This window comes from Pistacia vera, unplaced genomic scaffold (assembly GCF_008641045.1).
Source record: "Pistacia vera cultivar Batoury unplaced genomic scaffold, PisVer_v2 Contig169, whole genome shotgun sequence".
NCBI classification, from domain to species: domain Eukaryota; kingdom Viridiplantae; phylum Streptophyta; class Magnoliopsida; order Sapindales; family Anacardiaceae; genus Pistacia; species Pistacia vera.
In genome coordinates this window covers 362141-379736 of record NW_022195779.1, presented here as the reverse complement: position 1 = coordinate 379736, position 17596 = coordinate 362141, and the positions used below count along the sequence as shown (strand labels likewise).

The 17596-nt window shown below is 35.3% G+C and overlaps 2 protein-coding genes across 2 annotated transcripts; both read left to right on the top strand.

Annotated features, from left to right (window-relative positions):
- Positions 1-1350: 1350 nt before the first annotated feature.
- LOC116125590 (pumilio homolog 12-like) lies at positions 1351-4584 on the top strand. The gene is made up of 5 exons (XM_031411293.1): positions 1351-2222; positions 2325-2487; positions 3364-3527; positions 3657-3915; positions 4311-4584. Exons 1-5 carry the CDS (start codon positions 1351-1353, stop codon positions 4425-4427), a joined length of 1575 nt encoding a protein of 524 aa, XP_031267153.1. The 3' UTR covers positions 4428-4584.
- A 1643-nt stretch (positions 4585-6227) lies between these two features.
- On the top strand, positions 6228-11297 carry LOC116125573 (aspartic proteinase-like protein 2). Its single transcript, XM_031411276.1, has 12 exons — positions 6228-6640; positions 6734-6854; positions 7122-7549; positions 7659-7815; positions 8375-8457; positions 8555-8651; positions 8861-8933; positions 9081-9269; positions 9776-9900; positions 10065-10166; positions 10255-10352; positions 10785-11297. The coding sequence occupies exons 1-12, from the start codon at positions 6387-6389 to the stop codon at positions 10957-10959; spliced, it is 1902 nt and encodes a 633-aa protein (XP_031267136.1). The 5' UTR covers positions 6228-6386; the 3' UTR covers positions 10960-11297.
- Positions 11298-17596: the final 6299 nt, after the last annotated feature.

The following is a 17596-nucleotide window of genomic DNA, read 5'->3' as shown; positions in this document are numbered from 1 at the left end:
TCTTTGTGTGTTAATCTTTCACTTTGTTCATTCTTTATTGATTTCTGCAATTGATTGTTTGCTTAATAATCTGTATAAGTTGTTAATTCATTTGCTCATCCATTATCCCAATTGAAGTCAGATTCAATTAAACCCTAGATTTTCTACAATAAGATTATCACATTCTAATTGTAAGGAAATAGTTTATATAATTAGTTTATACATGTAATTTTACTCTAAAAGATATTTTCTTTTGACTATACATTCGTGGAAACAGAATATTTTCTTTTGATTATACATTAGTGGAAACTTCGTCGAAGAATCAATGATATCCCCTTTTTTATTAAAGCCGTAGTTGACTGTTGACAATACAAATGCGCATTCTCCTTCCTTTTGATTTCGTCAATCCATTTAGGTTGAAAAAGAAATCAACCCAGTCGTTACAGGCTTTTAACATATTTTGGATCATTCAAAATACGACTGGCCGTGTTTTTGTTTTACTGGAAAGACATTGACCTGTAAACCTTTAAGCTTAGTAGGTTGAAAGTTTTGAGAGGCACTAGTCTTCATCTACACGTACTTGTATAATTGGCTAAAATTAAATAACTAATCTTCATCTACAAAAATGAATTCCATCAAAACTAAACCTTGAACAGTTTATGATATGATGGATGCAGTTACATTTCATTTTTCTAAACCCTCCCCACTTAAATCCCTAAGAATTTAAATTCCTAAATCCCTTAAGTATAGGATATATGTTAATCTCATCTACCGGATGAGTTTCAATTGGATTATTAATTTTATTTTCTGAAATTATCCTCATCTTCTACATTAAAGATTAAACTGATTTATTTGAACTTAAATCTAATGAGATGTAGGATGAAATATAAAAATATTAAAGAGTTGAGAGAAAGAGATGATAAAATATTAGACAAAATAAGGTAAAACTAAAACACATTCCATCTAAAAAACTATTGGTTGTTCAGAAGAAACAGGATTCTAGGTGACAGACGTACGCCACGTAAACACATAAAGTCTTTTCTCACTTGTTCTCTCTATTCCATTCCATGTCAATAGTTTCCACAAACTGCATGCAAAACTTCAACTAGTCATACATATTACATACTACATAGCATATCTCTCTACAGACTACTCTCACTGTCCAGACTCTCCGCCTATAACTCTCAGTTAAGGCTTTTCCATTTTTATTCAAAAATCTTCCCAAATACTATGTTAACCAAATCTTTTCATTAATATCCTCTTTCTCATTTAAAATCAAAATTATATCTCCACTCCACACATCCAAATACCATATAAACCCTTTTCTAAGACCAAAAACCTTTCGCCACTTCAACTCTCTCTCATTCATTGATGGCTAACACCCGCAGTAACCGTTATTTTATGGCCACGGCAACGCCTTCTCACGCTCCGGTTTACGGTTCACCGGATTCCCATCTCCGTCGCCAAAATCACCATCAACAAAACCCTCTAACTTACCTACTAAACCCTTCACAGGAAACCCTTGAATCTTCCTTCTCTAATCTCACTGTAAATCCAGGCTCTAATGATGAGTTTTTTTATAGGTCCTCTGCCTTTGATAACGTCACAAATAGTTCTGTGTTAAATAGGGATGGCTTTCCATCACTTGTTCGCCAAGATATGGAACTCGGTAAACTTGTTGGGTGTATAAGTTCTTCTGGGATTATGGGTTTGCAAGGTTATAACTGGGATGGTTCTATGTCTGGTTTTCATTCAACATCCAATAATTTTAGCCCGCAAAGTACAAACCAAAATGGGTTTTTGCATGATTTTGGAAATGGAGCATTTCACAATGATTTATCTGCCATATCATCTTCAAAGCGAAACTTCTTGTTGAATGGCATGGTGCCGAGAAACCGGAATGTTTCGAGTTTTAATTTGAATTTTAAGAGGGGTCAATGGTTGCAGAAACCATTTCATTGCCTATCTTTGGGAGATTTGAAGGGTAATATCGTGGCTTTGGCCAAGGATCAATACGGATGTCGTCTCTTGCAAAACACTATTCTTCATATGTCAAAAGAAGGAATTGATATGATTTTCTCGGAGATGATAGACCATGTATGTGACTTGATTATTGACCCTTTTGGTAATTATGTTGTGCAAAAGCTTGTGGAGACATGTAGTGACGAACAGAGGACTCAGATCCTTCAAATGCTGACCAAGATTGATTTTCAACTTGTTAGGATATGTCTAAGCATGCATGGGTATGTTTTTCTTTCGTTTGGGTTATTTATTTATTTATTTTTATTTCATTTGAACGGTTCAATGAAAAAGATTTATGTGAAGTGGTTATCTTTGTTTTTCAGGACTCGTGCTGTACAGAAATTATTGGAACATCTTACCACCCCACAGCAAGTCTCTTTGGTCACAGCTGCTCTGATGCCTGGTAGTGTCACATTAATTAAGGACACGAATGGTCATCATGTAATCCAACATTGCTTGAAATACTTCCCTGATCGATACAACAAGGTAATGTTCAATTAGTATAGGTGGATGACCAGCATTCATCATGGAAGTTTTCATTTTTCTCTTTGATTATACATTTCCAGGAATGGTTCCCCATTGAAAGTTAAATGATGTGGGTTTGGTTGTTGAAACAATAATTTCTTATGGTTACTAATTTGTTAATCGAATCTATGCTAGAGAATTTATTCCAACAAAAACACTAAAATTTGTCTTTATTAGTGCACTAGAATCTTGCAGGTTTCAGCATTTGATTGTATGTACAGCTCAAAACTAAAATTATTAGTTCTAGTAATGGAGGTAGAGACACTGGATCTTATTGATCTCTGCAGAGTTGATTTTAATTTGGGGCTTTAACTGTGGTGGCTTCGGAAACAGTGTGGCATTATATATCTAAGAGTTGCCGTGGTTTGATTTTCCCGTGTCATAAAATATGGTTTTCTTCCTATTGATGGAATTTTGGACAACAATACATGGTATTACTTTTGTGTTGGAAAATGCTTGACAATCAAACATGTATGAACGATAGAAACTCTTTTTGCTAGTATGTCAATAATTTATGCGTGTGTTCTTAACAGTTCTTGCAGTTGCTCTTATTTGCTCCTAAGCTTTTATATGTAACTTAGCATATTTAATAGAACATATATCATGGTTTGAAATTTTAAAAATCAAAGTGTGTTTTCTATGTCATCACAATGTCTTCAAGAAATTTGGACAGAAAGAATTGAAGTGTATTTTGAGTGGTGGAGGTAGTAGACATTAAGCTTTGGTCTTCCCTACTGCTTATTAATTATTGTGCATGTGCTTTTCTAAAACAATGCTAAGATCCACCAGGAAGCATTGTTCTGGCTTTTGAAATTTCTGACAGATTATTTTTGGCAGTATCTTCTGAATGAGGTGGTCGATAATTGTTTGGGAATTGCAACAGACAAAAGTGGTTGTTGTGTGCTGCAGCAATGTGTTGAAAAATCTAAGGGGCTGCAAAGAGAGCGTCTAATTGCTGAGATCATTGCAAATGCACAACACCTAGCAGAAGATCGTTTTGGGTTTGTTTGCTAGACCTTTATCATGTTCTAATTTCATATTCTTATAGCTTTTTAAATCTTATTTTTGGTTTACTTTTGCTTGGCTGTGATCAGAAAGTAACATGATTCTACAATTTTTATTTTCTCTAGTAACTATGTGGTGCAACATTTACTGGGATTGAGGATACCACAAATAACTGCAGATCTTCTGAGACAATTTGAAGGGCATTACATGGATCTCTCCTGTAATAAGTATGGCAGTAATGTTGTAGAGAGGTGCTTGATAGAATCAGCCGAACAGCAGTCCATGAGAATTGTTAGGGAGTTGCTTAAAAGTCCAAATGTTTCTATGCTGCTTACTGATCCTTTTGGAAACTTTGTTATGCAATCAGCTTTGTTGGTGTCTAAGGTTAGATCATTCACTTTATTAAGTTGTATTCATTCTGCAAACTAGTGTTAGCTAATAAATGTGGCCTTACTTCAATATGCCATCCAGGATAAATGGTTTGGTTTGGCTCAGAGACCTGACAAATCTGTTGAATTCAGCTTAAGATGGTTAATTTTTGGCTATGCAATTTGGACTTGTGCATATTGAAACTGCTTGAATCTTACTCACGTCTAAGTTTAAATAAGTAAAATGCCTTTGTCTAGTCTCCCAAGATATAAACTAATGGCTTTGCTTGCTTGCACATTTTTCTTATTTAATTTTTTTCATTTCGTAATTTATATAGATAATATTTTTTATTCTGATTAAAATTATGATATATTCGGTTCTATTGTGTTTATCCTTTGTGGCAACGGCAGGGTTTTCTCCATGATGCTTTGCGGAATCTGGTTATGTCAAATTTTCTAGTGATGCGCAACAATATGTATGGCAAAAAGATACTTGCTTGGTTCGACGGGAAGAAGTCAAATGTCTAGACATACAAATGAATTTTAGGTCACATGCACTGTCTTTCCAATTTTTAGCTCCATCATATTGAAGAATCAGGTGTCTGTCTTTTGAGTAAAAACTGTCTTTATGTGTAGGATTGTTATTGTTACAAACTCCCTTTTGTTTGTGAGTGTGTAGAATTGTTGTCAGTGTTTGTAGTTGTAGTCCTTTTGGTTGTAAGTTGATATTCAGAGGAACGTTGCTCTGGCACAAGGAAACTAGGAAAGCAGGGGAATAATCTGCCAATTGGATGCGGGAACCAACTGTAATTTTTGTACAATCTACTTGAAAGGAATGTCACAGTAATGTTTACATATCGAGGTTTTACAACTGTTTTTTTCTTTCCGGTTATACTTATCGTGTAGTTGAGAATACAAGGTGTTGATTACTTTGAGGTTTTTATTTGCTCTTCTTTTAAGTAGTTTGTTATACTGATTCCTGGAAATTTACTTTCTCGATTTTTCATGGCCTCTGCATAATAAGAAATCATGAGCTCTTTCCTGGAAAGGGCATTATAACTTTATAAGGAGTTGGGTATAATGAAGAATTAGCTTACTCTGCATTTCATGCTTGATATGTCCTCCACCTCACATAACACAAGGTAATATAGTGATCGAAGAGCTTTCATCGTTAACCACCANACTTGCTGCTTTGAAAGCTGTAGTTAATTGCGTCAAAGAGTACAAACTTGAAGCTGACTATCCTCTTGATCCACTTCAGAAAAGGGTTGCTCAACTGGAGAGGTCGAAATCTGATAAGAAGAGGGGTGGAGATTTTGGTAAACATCAACACTCCAAGAAACAAAGAGCAAATGGAGGATACCGTGGACATCGTTCTCATGGTGGCAAGGCAGCTCCTGGTAGGCATGTTCCACCTGTTTTCTCTGACAGGGCAGCATATGGAGGAATGCCTGAGAGATATCCTCAGGCTGGTCCAAACCCTTATGATTACCAAGTTCCTGGCCAGCCTGCATTTGCTCAGCAACCAACTGATCAAAGACTATATTTTTATCCCCAAGATGATAGGGTTAATGTAACTTCATACACTGCAGCTCCAGCTAATTATGCAGGATATATGGGTAGTGGATTGCAGTCTTCACACCAGCCATATATGTAGTAATCAAATGCAAGATTTGTAGGAAAGTTTAGTGGATGTGCAGAGAATTTACTTGTTCACCTAGTGCTATGATACCCATTCTATCTTTTCACTTTCAGGCTTATATTATCCAATGCCTTGAAATTACTGATGGGAGCTTCTGTTAAACATGTAAGAAATTCAGATGATCCATTGTATTGGTAGTGCATTTACAGTATAATGGGAAGCTGAGAAGGCTAATGTTGCCATGCTATATTGCCAACAATGCTGTTTTAGGAAAGAACAAATTTGTTTCTTTGATATGTCCCCCACTTTTCGATTAATAAATTATTCAATTACTTAAAAAATAGCTCAAAATATTTTTCCTTTCATTTTCAAGAAAGGTTATCTTAAATTATCCTAGAATAAATTCAAAATTATTCTAAATGTTATTCATAGAATTAGCTGTCAGTTAGAGAGTCTTTGTCGTTTGGGTTGAAGGGTCGTATCAGGATTTAATTAAATAAATAATTGGTACCAAGGATAACGTTCTCTTCAAGAAAATTAGAAAAATGCCCTCATTATTATGCGTTTGGCTATTAAAGAAATTTTAAAGGAAAAAGTAAATCGCTTTAAAATTTAAACGTCTCCGTTTTAAGAAAGATATCCTTAAAGGCGCAAATTGAGCTATTTTAGAAAGAAGGTGACAAAAACTTATGTTCATTCATTCTGAACCCTCGAGTTCCCTCCCTCTCTCACTCTCTTGAAGGAAAGAGAGAATCATTCTCAGAGTCTGAGAGCTATCTTCATATTCTCACTCACTCTCCCTATCCTTTTCTCTCATCTCCAAATCGCCCTGGCCGTTCTCACAAATGGCTTGGGCACCTACTCTTATTCTCACCCCTATGTTCCTCTTCTTGTATCTCCTCCAATCACATCCTGCTGCCTCAACCGCCACTCTCCTCCACGGTGGCAGCCATCCCGCCATGGTATTGCCACTCTACCATTCCCCTCCTAATATCTTCACAAGCAGTTTCTCGAATTCTCGTCGTCACCTTCAGAGATCCACTTCCAATTCCCACCCTAGCGCTCGCATGCGACTCCACGACGATCTACTTCTCAACGGGTTTGAATTTTATGTTAACTTATGTATATTTTTCTTTGATCTCTTGTTTCAAAGTAAATTTTTGTTTGAGTTTGGTTTGATTTGGTGTTGAAGGTATTATACTACGCGTCTCTGGATCGGTACGCCACCTCAACAGTTCGCTCTTATTGTTGATACGGGAAGTACTGTTACCTATGTCCCCTGTGCTACTTGCGAGCAGTGCGGCAGGCATCAGGTTATTTTTTAATTTCATCTTTATGTGAAACAAATCTTTGGTGTTTATTGATATAATTAGGCGTGTAAACGGCTATGTTTACTCTATAGTAGCTCTATTAAGAGGAGTTGAAATGTATATGGTGCAATTTTTTTTTTTTTTTGGTTATAGTTTATGCTATATACTGAATACCTAATGTGTAGTTTTCTAGGTAATTGAGTTCAAATTTGCTAGAAACTTTTGGTCATGTAATTGACTGAACTGGGGGTTGATGTTTGTTTTCCCTAGGATCCTAAATTCGAGCCTGACTTATCAAGCACGTATCAACCTGTAAAATGCAATCTGGACTGCAATTGTGACCATGACAGGGTACAATGTGTTTACGAGAGACAGTATGCTGAGATGAGTTCAAGCAGTGGTGTTCTTGGTGAGGATATTTTATCCTTTGGCAATCAAAGTGAACTTGTGCCTCAGCGTGCTGTTTTTGGCTGTGAGAATGTTGAAACTGGTGACCTTTATACTCAGCATGCTGATGGCATAATGGGATTGGGCCGTGGTGATCTCAGTGTTGTTGACCAACTTGTTGAGAAAGGTGTGATTAGTGATTCATTCTCGTTATGTTATGGTGGGATGGATATTGGTGGGGGTGCTATGGTTCTTGGTGATATATCTCCTCCAGCAAACATGGTCTTTGCTCATTCAGACCCTGTACGCAGGTATGTCTTAAAAAAGGTTTTATCTCATAGATAAAATCCATCATGCACTTGCCTGACAAATACATTTGATACATCTCACACATTTACTTTAGTTTCGGGATGGCAACAGTCCATACTACAATATTAATTTGAAGGCGATACGTGTTGCTGGGAAGCCATTACCTTTAAATCCAAGGGTCTTTGATGGAAAGCATGGAACTGTTCTTGATAGTGGCACAACATATGCTTACCTGCCAGAAGCAGCATTTGTGGCTTTTAAGGATGCGGTAAAAAACTGTTTCTTTGACTTCCAAGAACATTATACAATAGTGGTAGATGCACTGACCAAATTTTGTTTGTTATTTTACTGATCAAGTTTTGGGTTTGTTCTTATGCTTAATGGTATAATCCTTGAGAAGTAGGAAATAATGTGAGCACATTGTATGCATTCTGGCTGTTGCTTCATGTCCCCCTATTGCCTATGATTTATTTGTTGTTGTTTCAAAAGCTTTTCTTATTGGCAACTACCTGTGCTGTTAAAAATAGGGAGATCTGATGTTGATACCGTTTAATGTTGAATTCCAATGCCTTCTACATATTTAGTTATTAATTTTCCTTTTTCGTGAACTGAAAAACTTTTGCTTTTTCATATTACTTTTTCCACAGAAGAATTTTGTTTTGGTGCTTAAAAATTGAGATCAGTGGTGGTAGATCTTATCAATGCTTTGTGTCACTGTTCCTTGTTTCTATAGATATTCTCTTCCAAACTAAATTTGCAGACTCTTGCTATTATTGTTTACTTTGATTTTTCCTTTACTATTATGACAGAGTACCTTTCTTGTGCAGATTATGATTGAACTTCAGTCCTTAAAGCAAATCCATGGTCCTGATCCTAATTACCATGATATTTGTTTTTCTGGTGCTTCAAGGTATTATTTGTAGCATAAAAGACTACAAAAGTAATTTATAATATAGATTGAATTCTTATCCATGGTGTGATTAATGGTTAATTGATTTTTGATTCAGTGATGCCTCTCAACTCTCAAATACCTTTCCAGCAGTTGAGATGGTTTTTGGCAATGGGCAAAAGCTGTTGCTATCACCAGAAAATTACTTGTTCCGGGTAAGCAGTCAACTTTGTAATTCTTATTCTTGAAGGAAAAGAAATCTTAACTGGGCTGAACTTGATCAATATAATTTTTTATATATGCTTTTCCAAAAGGGAGTCTGTGTGATGGGATTTAGGGGTTCTTTGTTGAGATGATGGCATTTGATACATGATGACTGATAAAGGGTTTTCTGCTTTATCTTTTAAATGATTTGTTTTTAAAGCATTCAAAGGTTCGTGGTGCATATTGTCTGGGGATTTTCCAAAATGGAAAGGATCCAACTACGCTCCTTGGAGGTATTAATCTTTACTGAACTTGTTTCTTAACTTTTTTCACCATGCTATGCCAGTTACTCTTGTTGGATAGTCTAGCTACTTTTTTGTTATTTTACCAGTTATATTTAGTAATTTGTTATGAATTGTAAATATATGATTTTGTATCAGGGATTGTTGTTCGCAATACTCTTGTGATGTATGATCGTGAACATTCAAAGATTGGTTTTTGGAAGACCAATTGTTCTGAGTTATGGGAACGACTGCAGGAAACTGGTACTCCGCCACAAGTTCCTTCAAGTGGAAAGAACCCAAGTGCAAAATTACCTCCTAATGAACCTTCAAATTATGCTCTTCCAGGTACAGTCAGCTGCAGTGAGTAAACTCTTTGCCCTTTTTATTTATCCTTTGCATAAATAAACAATTTTCTTTTTCCATGTGGGTGGTGAAAGGCCCCTTATTCTAGTGGGCAAGTAACGTCAGTTTTTGGAGAACATCTTGAAATTAAATACTGGCATGTGCATGAGGTTGGGTAGATTGCACTAGGTTTGTTGGATTTTTGCATAGACGTGTATGTGCATACAAATAAATGTTGTTTAGAGATTTAAAAATGAAGAAAAGACACTATGCAATAAGGTTTGGTGAATTGGGAAATACAAAGTTAGAAGAAAGGGACATATTCTGTCCTATAGTTTGAAAGCATGTCATTGTCTTTTCATGTTTATTATTGTCAATTCGTGTGGCAAGACAAAATTTTGCTCCTTATCTAAATATTTATTCACTCCTATGCACTGCATCTTCAACCATGTATATCTTGTCTTCTGATTTGTGCTCTGATAATTTTTTCTCATTACTTTATTATGCAGGGGTACTCCGAATTGGTCAAATAACATTTGATATGTCTTTGAGCATCAACTACTCGAATTTGGAACCCCATATCCCAGAACTTACTGAGTTCATTGCTCACGAGTTAGATGTTAATACTTCTCAGGTTAGACAAATACTGTATTTCTATCTAGAAAGTTTTGGTGGTGCTGGATATATATTCTGCAAAGTGCATAAGATTGATGCTTTAAACTACTGTTTGATGAAGTTTCTTCAAGTGGATGCTTATCTTACTTTTGGAGGCCAATGATTGTTGGTAAATTGTTTCAGGTTCATCTTTTAAATGTTACATCCAAAGGAGATAGCTCGCTTATTACATGGGCCATATTCCCTTTAGGATCTGCTAGCTACATTTCTAATGACACTGCAATTGTAAGTATGCCTTTTTTTTCTTTAAATGTTGGAAAGTGTATGTAAATCAGATTAGAGCTGTTTGCTTGATCTTTTGTTACACCTGCAGAGTATAATTTCCCAGCTTGCTGAACATCGTGTGCACCTTCCTGACACCTTTGGAAATTATAAGTTGCTTCAATGGAAAATCAAGCCTCCAGCAAAGAGGTAGGTTATTATTTCACTTTCTTCTGCACTTTTTTTTTTTTTTTTTTTTAAAGAGTGGAGGGAGGTGGTTTGTTGATTTTTAATTAATATATTGGCTTCCTATGAATTATATTTTGTCATTATACTAAGAGGTGTCAGGTGATCACTTTTAATACAGCAATTGCTGAAAATACTTCTTGAGTTCAATAATGTATCTTTTCACAAAAATCTGTGAAAGGAAAAACCAAGTATCCCTGCCTAGGCATCTCTCTGCGTGTAACACATGCACACAATATTTATAATCAAAAAGTTATATTGAATTGTGGTTGTGGCTTATATTTCATGAATGCTTCACAAGTGCTTTCATGGCATTAAGCTTTGACCTGATATCCAGTGCTTTGAAAAACTTACATGTTATTCCTTTTTCAATTTTTATCTTATGAAATGATGTAGGAGATGGTGGCAACAACAATATTTGGTTGCGGTATTAGCCATTACCATTACGATGATTGTTGGACTGTCAGCTTATGGAATTTGGTGGTTTCTATGGAGGCAGAGACAACAAACAGTAAATTCCTACAAACCAGTCGATACTGCTGGGCCTGAGCAAGAGCTCCAGCCACTGTAAATCTATTAGGAGTTGGGCTTGCCGAGTGATATATGGAGCAGAAATATGTCATTTTAGCATTTTTGACTCGCAATACACGTGAAGCTTACAATTCTAGCCTCTACATTACTGTCCAGTAACAGCGACCATATTTACCACTGCTTATATATGTTATTCATGAAAGAGGTCATAATTAGAGGTACAGAAAATGTTGGTCAAATTATTGAATCTTATGTGAATATTTGTAACATACATTTGAGTGAATCAAAAGCTTTTGCGTCCAGTGGCCTTCGCAATTTTTAGGCAGTATGATAAAAGATAAGGAAGCTTTTAAGGGCACATGTCAAAGTTATGAAGTATAAGATTTTGATTACTTTATTACATTGAAAAACGTCTTTTTTTTTTTATTTGGGTTGTACATAAACTGCTAAAGTATATTGATATCATTAAATTGTTTATTTGTATGCTTCATGTGCGCCTTTATTACACGTACTTAAAATTTAAAATAGTTTATAGTTAAAAACATTGACCCTTGTGGTTTGATGTAATAACAAAAATATTTTTGTGATTTTTGAGATAATGTAAACCCTTCAATTTTTTGTAATTAATTAGCAAATCGTTAGAATTTATATTATTAGAAATTAATGAACATTTATGAATATTTATTTAATTGTCTTTTTACTGTTTATTTTATCATTTAAAATATTTTTTTACTATTTGTTTCATCATTTAAAAATTTAATGGTGGAAAGAATTTTGTCTGAGGGGAAAAACTTTGATTAACTCAATAGCTTATAATGAAAAGCTTTTAAAGGTGTGTTTGGTTAAGAGAATGTTGTATTATTAGGAATATTGTTTTAAAACTCGGTTTGGCCCGGTCGGTTGGATCAGGACCCTACCTGTGATCATTATTTTAAAACCCGAATCGGAGGGCAAACCGTTTTGCTGTCCGGGTCACGGGTCAATCGGTCCAACCGGTTGGACCGGTCGGTTGGACCGATGATGTCAGCAATATTTTATTTTTAAAAAATTACATATTAACCCCTTAAATTTCAATATATTACAAAAATTCCCCTAAAAAAGTTCAAATTAGTGCCTAAAATTTTTATTTATTCCAAAAATGGCCTAGTAAAATTACCAATTAATCCCTAAACTTTTGATATATCTCCAAAATACCCCTATAAAATTACACAATAACCCTCATAATTTTAAAATATTTCAAAAACCCCCCTAAGACCTAAACCGGACCGGAGAAGCTACCGGTTCCCGGTCCAACCGGCCGGTCCGGTCCGGTTTTTAAAACAGAGCCTGTGATTCGAGTCGGGAGAGTCTAAAAATCGAAGTGCCTATTTGACTGAAGTTGGACCGGTGTTATTGTAGCAACTCGCTAGTCCAACTATTTTTGGAAAAAACCGAGTGAATGAAGTTGGCTATAACGACGACTTTCAGCTGGTGAAAACGGCGACTTTTGACTAGCAAACATGAATCGGGCTTAGGGGGTTTTGAAGGGAGGATCACGGTGAGTCGGGAGGTGGTGTTTGATTAAGTTTTAGTCACCAGAATTGACAGAATTTGGCCAAGAAACGACAAAACCCTAGCTTTTGATTACCAACGATTGGTGGGTGGAATGACTTGGGAACTTTGGGGGTTTTGTAGGGAGTAGCCGGTGAGTCTAATGGTGGTGTTGGTTGGAGTTTTTGTCACTCAAAATGGACAGAATATGGCAAAGAGCAACCGGAAAAATGTGTTTTTTGTCGCCGATGATTAGTTGGTTGAATGGTTTGGGAGCTTTCGGGGTTTTTTAAGGGAGTAGTCAATGAGTCTAATGGTGGTGGTGGTTGGAGTTTTCGTCGCTCAAAACGATTGGAATCTGGCAAAGGACAGCTGAAAAACATGTTTTTCGTCGTCAGCAATCGGCGAGTGATGAGAGGGTATAAAGGGTATGGTTTTGAAGAGAAGAGGCTAGGGGTTCCAGTGGTGGTGACGGTGGTGATTTTGGGTGAGAAAATAGCCGAAAAAGAGGAAAGAAGGTCAGTGTCGACACATGCTAATGTGAGCCGATTCAAAAAATTTGGAATTTTTTTTTGTGACACATCACCGGTTTGACCACCCGTCCAACTGGTTAAACTGATCAACCCAAGACCCAGCTTCTTTGCCGGGTTTAACCCTGGTTGGTTTTTAAAATATTGATTAAGAATGTTTATTATTAGAAAGATAGATTACTTTGCAGATTACTAGGAATATTTAGAGAAATGTGTTTAGTTAGGTTTGAATAAATTGGTGGATATGTTGTATTGATATATTTGGTTTGGAAGAATAAATTGGTGGGTATGTTATATAAATTACTAAATTGCCCTCATTTTAAATATTATTATAATATTATTTTTATTATTATTTTTTGAATCAATTTTTTTAACCCTCCACATTTGAGATTTTGCTAAAACACTCCAGCTATATAAAAGTTTAATTTCTAACAAAATCACCCTCACTCACCCCAAGCCACTACCGATTGTCGGCAGTCGCTATAACGGTGCACGAACGGTCAGATCTAGCAGACTGTGCGCCGATATGGCCGTTTCCAGCCAAATCAATGGCCAGAAACAGCTAGTTGGCTTTGGATCTGGCTAGATTAATGGCCATCTAGATTAATGGCCATTACCGGCTCTGGCCAGAAACGGCCAGATCCGTGGTTGTTGTGCGCCATGGATCTGGCCGTTAATGGCCATGGATCTGACTGTTTCTACTAGATCTACATGCACATTTGACAAGATTCGATAGGTCGTGCGCCATTCCGATGACCTCTGCTAGTGGTCGTCGATGGTGGTTGGCCAGCGAGCAACGACAATCTTAGGTGGCCTGCAATTTGTTTTAAATATAAATGCATTATTGTTAAAAAAACTTAATTAATTAAGAGCTGTTTGATTCGGGGGTAAATAAGATAACGGGGGTAATCTTCGTTCATTTTGCAAGATTACTGTGTTTGGTTTGCAAGTAATAAATTACGATAATCTTTTATTGCAAATAGTGGTTACTGTTGATAATGTGGGGGGTAATCTTATTACCTTACTAGGGGATGTTATTAAAATATTATCGAGGTAATTTGAATTTTCTACCCATTTTGCCCTTAATTAAAAACCATTTCAGACACAATTGCCCTCAAATGTCTACCAAAAAATAATTCGCAGCCCCCCTAAATTTGAGAAATTAGCTAAAACACCCCAGCCACTTAAAAATTTAAAAGTTAACAAAATACCCCCAACTACCCAAGACCATCGCCGGCCGTGACTCACCACCGCCGACCACAAGCGTCAATCGTTGTAATAGTTTACGACCAGAGAGATCTGGTCTGTCGTGCACCGATAAGGCTTTTTCTGGCCATGGATCGGAAACAGTCAGATCTGGCGTTTTTATGGTTGTTTCATGGCCAAAGATGTGGCCGTTGATCTAACCATAAAAAATGTCATAGATATGGCCATTTTTTACTTTGCTGGCGCATAATCGGCCACATACAACCAATCGTGCACCATTACGTCGACTGCCAACGGCAACCGACAGTGGTGGTTGGCTGTCGGCAATGGAATGGGGTGGGTGGGGGTGATTTTGCTATAAATTAAAGTTTTATATGGTTGAGGTATTTTAGCAAAATTTCAAATATAAGGGGTTAAAAAACGATTCAAAAAATAATAATAATAATACTATTATATTAATATTAAAAAAGGAGGGCAATTTAGTAATTTATATAATATATCCACCTATTTATTCTCCTAACCAAATATATTATTCACTAATTTATTCGAACTAACCAAACAAATTTTTTAAACATTCATAATAATCTTCAAGGTGATCTTTTTTTTCGTTAATATAATATACTTCTATAATAAAATATTATATGGTCTAAACGCCCCCTTAGGGGTAAAATTGTAATGACAAGTTCATGTAAATTAATTTTGGAATAAGAGCATTATTGTTCAAAAATTTTAATAGTTAAGGATGAAATTGTAACAAAATTAAGTAATTTTAAAATACCTGAAAAAATGAAAGTAGTTAAATTACCACCTATGTAACCAATAGTAATTACTATTAATTTTAGAAGATTATCAAAATCTTATATTACTTTACAACTAAACGTGATAATGTAAATACAGTAAAACATCTTTATAGTGATACTCTATATATGAATAAGCTCTAGATAGTCATAAAAATTTTTAGTCCAAATTTGGAATAGATATAAACAAGAATAAACTCCATATTGTAATAAGTTATAATTTTTCCAATTCCCGTCTTAAGGAAAGTTGCCTCCACATAGTAATAATTATCTGTATATTACAGAAAAAAAAATATGCTATGTTACATTAAATGTTTAAAATGAAATAAAATATTTATCTAAAGTTGTTTGAGATAATGATATATTCTTTAAAGTTGTTACGACACTTTTTAACTTGCGGGTATATAATAATTCACTAGCATGAACATCTTCTGTTGAAACCAAAATATTTCTAGCTTTTCAAGCATGTTTAGAGCTTCATGACATGAAACTTTTTATATTTATATACTATCATCCTCAGGATTATTTCATTTCTCTTCTTCTCTAATTGCAGCAATGATTTCTTCTTCAGTTAAAGCATATACAACTTTTTACTTATTTGGATGATCGAGGAAGACATTAATATGTATTCTATTAGTATAGTGAAGTTGTCAAATCTGATCACTCAATTATGCAATAAGACTTTTGTTCTCCACATTCACTTCATTTGTAACTTGTAATTCATCGACATCAGGGGTCCTAATTTTATAGTGCTTAAAACAATTGACAATTGTCTGTGACTTCATATCAATTGACTATGCAACAACTGCATTTACAATTTTATTAAGGATACTTTTCTTTTTTGGTTCCAATACATGATCTTCTATTTGTTTAAAAAATAGGCGATTAAAATGTTGACTATAATAACCTTTAAAATTTCTAATGATGCCTGTATCACACAACTAGATTTTGGAAGTGCTAGCTGGTGGTAGAAACAGAACAGTTGTGTGATACTAATGCTACTAAAACAATTAATTAAAATTTTAATACACACTATTAAAACATGAATTATAAAATAAGAAATTAAAATATTAATTTTTATAATTACACTTCTATTAAAATATAACCTTCTTAGAGTAATAAATTAGTTTGATTCTATAATTATATCTATAAAAAAGTTTTACCCTAATATAAAATAACATTACCTTGTTAACTGGGGATTGCTCTCAACCGAACGCACCCTCGGATTACCAGACAAGTGTGCCGTGTGCGTGTTGTATTCTTGATAGATCTTTCCAGAGAAAGAAAAAAGAGAGAAGTTGACGTGGGTTTTAAGAGAAAGTGGGAAAGCACTTATTTGCAGTTTGACCGGACAATGTTCCACTTTTCGGAGAATATTATTATTGCATTTCCATCCCATCCTAACCTCGCTTTACCACATTCCTAGATTTACTGTTCACTTTCTTAAATTTGATCAAACTACCTCATCTAATCAAATTTTAGTTACCAACCTACAGTAATTGATGTTAGTTTCACCAATAATCTTACAACAGATGGACAATTTTCATTTGCTAAGAATAACCTGTTCAATAAATCAAAGAAGCCGTTGAAGGATATGGTATGGTATGGTATGGTATGGTCCACTCTTCTTAATTTGAGACACGTTCGACATTTTCCCACCCGAGGTTTTGCAAAGGAATTTTTACCCTTAAGTTTCAAAACGACACTTTCTCACCCATATTAAGATCTGTCAGTCAAGTTTAACGGAAGAAAGATATAATAGTAAATTCAAAAAATAATTGAAGGATAATTATGTCATTTTATCCTCTATATATAAACTTAGAAAAAAAAACTATTTCCAATTCATAAAAACAAGCGAATACTCTTAAACATATTCAGAGAGATTATATAAAACAAAGCACAAATATAACAACCTAAAACATGAAAAATAAAAAGAAATAAATCACCTCCAAACAAAGACAACTCTAGAAAACCCGTCCTTAATCCACCTAAAACTCTTCTTGAAAGACCCTTTAACTGTAACTTTGCCTAATTGCCTTCAACAGTGTAAACCTTATAACTAGCAACCCGCACTCAACTTCTTGAAGAAGACCCATTTGTTGACTTTCCTTTCTTGAACTTGGCATCATTGTTTTGGGGTTGTTGAGTTTGTGGAGGTGGCGGCACTGAAGATCTTGCATTCCATTACCATTGAGGCTGGGTCTTGCTGCTGTTGTTGTTGATCCATAGTAATTGTCTATCTGCATTCTTCCATCACCGCATGATTTGGATATGAAATCTTCCATCATGCTTTTAAAACAAAAACACCAATGTGAATTTTGAGCTCTGTGTTCTATATCAAAATAAAATAGTTGGTCGGATGCGATTCGATCGGAATCTCACCGGGCCGAGTGCGATTCGGCCGGAATCGCACGCCAACTAGTGTGATTTAGCCAGAATCGCACCCGACTAACAATTTTTTTTCTTTAGTTTTTTAATTTTTGTGTGAGAAAACTCTGGTGAGAAGGAAAGGGGGAGAGACAGAAGAGGAGAAAAAGAGAGGAGGAGGAGAAAGAAGAAAAGAGAAGAAGAAGAAAAGAGGAGAAAAAAAGAGGTGGCGAAGGAGAAAGAAAGA

Coding starts and splice junctions, on each gene's coding strand:
- LOC116125590 (XM_031411293.1), top strand. CDS start 1,351: ATGGCTAACACCCGCAGTAACCGTTATTTTATGGCCACGGCAACGCCT. Junction 2,488..3,363: donor TCCCTGATCGATACAACAAG/GTAATGTTCAAT, acceptor TATTTTTGGCAG/TATCTTCTGAATGAGGTGGT. Junction 3,916..4,310: donor CAGCTTTGTTGGTGTCTAAG/GTTAGATCATTC, acceptor TGGCAACGGCAG/GGTTTTCTCCATGATGCTTT.
- LOC116125573 (XM_031411276.1), top strand. CDS start 6,387: ATGGCTTGGGCACCTACTCTTATTCTCACCCCTATGTTCCTCTTCTTG. Junction 6,641..6,733: donor GACGATCTACTTCTCAACGG/GTTTGAATTTTA, acceptor TTGGTGTTGAAG/GTATTATACTACGCGTCTCT. Junction 8,934..9,080: donor TCCAACTACGCTCCTTGGAG/GTATTAATCTTT, acceptor ATTTTGTATCAG/GGATTGTTGTTCGCAATACT.